At 36.5% G+C, this 3786-nt stretch overlaps 1 protein-coding gene across 1 annotated transcript; it reads left to right on the top strand.

Annotated features, from left to right (window-relative positions):
* Positions 1-2837: 2837 nt before the first annotated feature.
* LOC123714273 lies at positions 2838-3518 on the top strand. Its single transcript, XM_045668481.1, has one exon. The coding sequence runs from the start codon at positions 2859-2861 to the stop codon at positions 3384-3386; it is 528 nt and encodes a 175-aa protein (XP_045524437.1). The 5' UTR covers positions 2838-2858; the 3' UTR covers positions 3387-3518.
* Positions 3519-3786: the final 268 nt, after the last annotated feature.

The raw sequence follows: 3786 nt of genomic DNA on the forward strand, positions 1-3786 counted from the left end.
ACCTAATTGAATTATTAGGTAAAGCAAAAACTAAATTTCTAACATACAAACACTACAAAATAAATTAATAAAATCACTATTTAGATAATTTTTTTTAACACATACTAATAAAATCTATCATATATTAGGTCCTTACATATGAAATTGGCGTTTTGTATGGGAGGAACAAAAAATCGAATATTTTTAAATATAATATATCTAATTAATCAAACTATGAACCATTGTTTTCTATGCACTTTTGACATCTCATAGGTAGTTCATTGATTCCTTTACTAAAAAACCAGTCGGACGGGAATCAATAAAATCTGTGAAGGCGATTTGGACTGCCCCATCAGAGTTAAATTTTTTCCCTATCAAGAAGTTGTCCAAATTTCGAAAAACATGGTAATCTGTTGAAGCAAGGTCCGAGGAGTACGGAGGATGTCTTAAACATTCAAATTGAAGCTCTTCTAATTTGGTAGCCGTCTGTTGTGCAGTGTGTGGTCTAGCGTTGTCGTGAAGTAGCAGTGGCGTGGAGCGATTGTCCAGCCTAGGTTGTTTAGCCGCTATTTTTTCCATCATTGTTTGCAATTGCTGACAATAGACATCAGCCGTAATAGTCTGGCCAGATTTGAGAAAACTGCAATGAAGAATACCGGCACTAGTCCACCAAACGCTTACAAGTAACTTTTTTGGGGTTAATTTTCGCTTGGGGCAGGATTTGGCTGGCTGGCCAGGATCCAACCATTGCGCTGAGCACTTCCGATTATCGTAAAGAATCCATTATTCATCACAGGTAATGATTCGGTTTAAAATACCTTCATTATTGTGCCGGTTCAGTAATGTAACGCAGCAGTCGACGCGCGTTTGCAGGTTTGCTTCACTCAATTCGTGAGGTACCCACCTTTCAAACTTTTTAATCTTCCCAATTTGCTTCAAGTGAATTAAAACAGTTTTATCACTAACACCGCAGACTGCAGCTAACTCGGACGTGGTTTTCGATGGATCCGCTTCCACAATAGCCTTCAATACTTCATTATCAACTTGGGTCTCAGGCCGTCCACGGGGCTTGTTCTGCAGGTCGAAATTTCCAGAACGAAAACGTTGGAACCAAAAACGAACTGTGTTTTCTTTTGCAACATGACCGCCATACACATCATTCACCTTTCGAGTCGTTTCCGCAGTACTAGTGCCACGGCGAAACTCGTACTCGTAAATAATGCGATACTTTAAGTTTTCCATTTTGTAAAATGGTGAAACAGAACAGGTGAAGTGAAACAGAAAAAAACAAATGAATGACGGTCATCGAAGCACAAATACTTGAGCTGTACAAATTTGAATTTGAAATTCCTAACGAAAGAGGAGGTATTTGAGGTCAAAGTGGCCAGTACGACAAAACGCCAATTTCATATGTAAGGACCTAATATAAATCAAAATTATGACGATTTAACAACCATATGCTTAAAGCACCTGTATCTTAATTTTAAAATAATTAAATAACTCTCTCTATAGAAGCTTATCAATAAAAAATCAAACACAGCACTACACGCAATACTAGTCGAGCGAGTTTGCTTATCTTGCCGAAGGCGCATACAAATTATTTGAAAAAGTCTATTAAGTATGAGGGTGTGCAATTATTTGATCAATTACCTTCTAAAATTCGTAATATTAGCGCTTTTAACCAATTCAAAAGTGCATTAAAGATACATATCAGAATGAGCCTAGTAAATTATTTCCGAACCAATTTGACTTAGGGTCCTTCAAGAAAAGAACGTACCAATACTTGAAAAGCCGCCAACGCACTCGCGAGTCCTCTGGCATTGGCGGCGGAGAGTGTCCATGGGCGGTATCACTTTACATCAGATGAGCCTCCTGCCCGCTTGCTCTATAAAAATAAAAAAATACTAAAATTAGGACGGCTGATGGCCACGTTAACTCGTTCTTATATATGAAGTAACGCATGTAAAAAATACATGTTATGTCATGAGAAATAAAGTTCTTTAACAATTATCGTTATTACACATGAAAAACGATGTCCGCTTCTTTTATCAATACTCACATATATATCATTAAATGACTGTTTGGTCCATTAGAATATAACGTCGAAACTGAAAAGTCTTGCAATTATTTATAAACATATAAGTTTATAGAATATTACGAACGCTTGTGTCGTGCATGAAAATTGTTAATGAACATCATTTTTATCGTTTCCGGATAATAGTAATCCTTTATTACTTAATTCGTTTATAAAGAAATTCTCAATTACCGATACATCATTTTTATCATGAAGCAAGGATTATAGAGCATTTAAGCATCATAAATTTTATACAGTCAAGATAAGTATATGTATATAAATGTGAATTTTTAGTTTTCAATCATAATTTGTGAAAACGGTGAGTAAACTTGTAGTAAAGGATATTGATTCAGTAGTAATTTAGTAATTTTATTTATTTAAATATCTAGATTGTTATTATTAGTCTGTGATTATTTGTAGTTGTCATTTATGATTGTTCAACAATTATTATTTAGAAAACATAACAAACATATTTTATTCATAGCAATTCATTAGAAATTCATCTTATTTTAAGTATTATAATATTACTTGCTGTGGTATTTCCTTAGGTATTGATCACCTTATTAATTCAAATAATACGTCTAGTAGCACTCCTTAAACTTAACTACTGTTGATTGTATATCAAATTAAATATGGGGGCAGACAACTGTCTCGGATCCAATAGATTTTGACAGGACGTATGGGAGTTATACTCAGCGCAGTCACGTTTCTGCAACATAGACTTAACTTTTTCTAGTTGTTTGTTTGTTTTTCTTTTTCACAAGCTAGCAACTGCTAATAAAATTATTTAAATTTTCAGATCAAAATGAAATTCCTCTTACTAGCTGCTGCTTGCCTCGCCGTGGCCGTTGCTGGCCCCACTCGTGGTATTTTAATACCCGACAGCGCTGGTCCCATCGTTATCCCAGAAGAAGACATCTCAACTGGTCCAGCTCTGATCCCCGAAAACATCTCTACTGATCCAGCTCTGATCCCCGAAAACATCGCTACTGATCCAGCTCTGATCCCCGAAAACATCTCCGTTGGACCTGCCTTAGTCGACGACGCACAAAAGCAGTCCAGCATTGTTCAAGTTATCATCAACATCAACTCTAAGAGCCACGTTATCGAGTTACCCGTGGAAGATGCCAGCATCCCCGAAGTCGAAGACATCAACGTTGGACCCGCTATTATTGAAGAAATCAAGCCTGACCCCGTTGACATTGTTGAGGACAACATCAGTGTTGGAGTACCTGACCTCCCCCTCTCCCCATCCCCCGCTGATATTGGCAGCCCCCAGCTCCCAGGACTTGATGCTGACAACGCACAAAACATCCCCGAGGAACTCAAGTAAACAATCACTTGTACGACTAAATTAGCCATGTAATTTATAATTCAGTACTTTTCTTACGCATCGAAGGTGTTAATAGATAAGTGCCTGCTATATTTACATTATTAATTATCAAATAAATTACCTATATGTATATCTACGTGTTTGTATTACTGCCATCCACCACAATCGTTGTTTTTTTAGTCTACCAGTGACTGATACATAAAGTACTATGTTTAGTTTTGATTGGTCAAGAGCATACCTAGTCCAATACGTGTCACGATACGTTACAACATTACGTCAGTTTTTATCACAATCAAACGCGTTAAATCGTTATCAAAAATGGTTAAGTTTCTGATTCTCACCTGTCGCGTCGATACTTTTATTTGAAGAAGAAAAATATACCTTCACAAATAGAATATAA

Source organism: Pieris brassicae, chromosome 9 (assembly GCF_905147105.1).
Source record: "Pieris brassicae chromosome 9, ilPieBrab1.1, whole genome shotgun sequence".
Lineage (NCBI taxonomy): Eukaryota > Metazoa > Arthropoda > Insecta > Lepidoptera > Pieridae > Pieris > Pieris brassicae.

Coding starts and splice junctions, on each gene's coding strand:
- LOC123714273 (XM_045668481.1), top strand. CDS start 2,859: ATGAAATTCCTCTTACTAGCTGCTGCTTGCCTCGCCGTGGCCGTTGCT.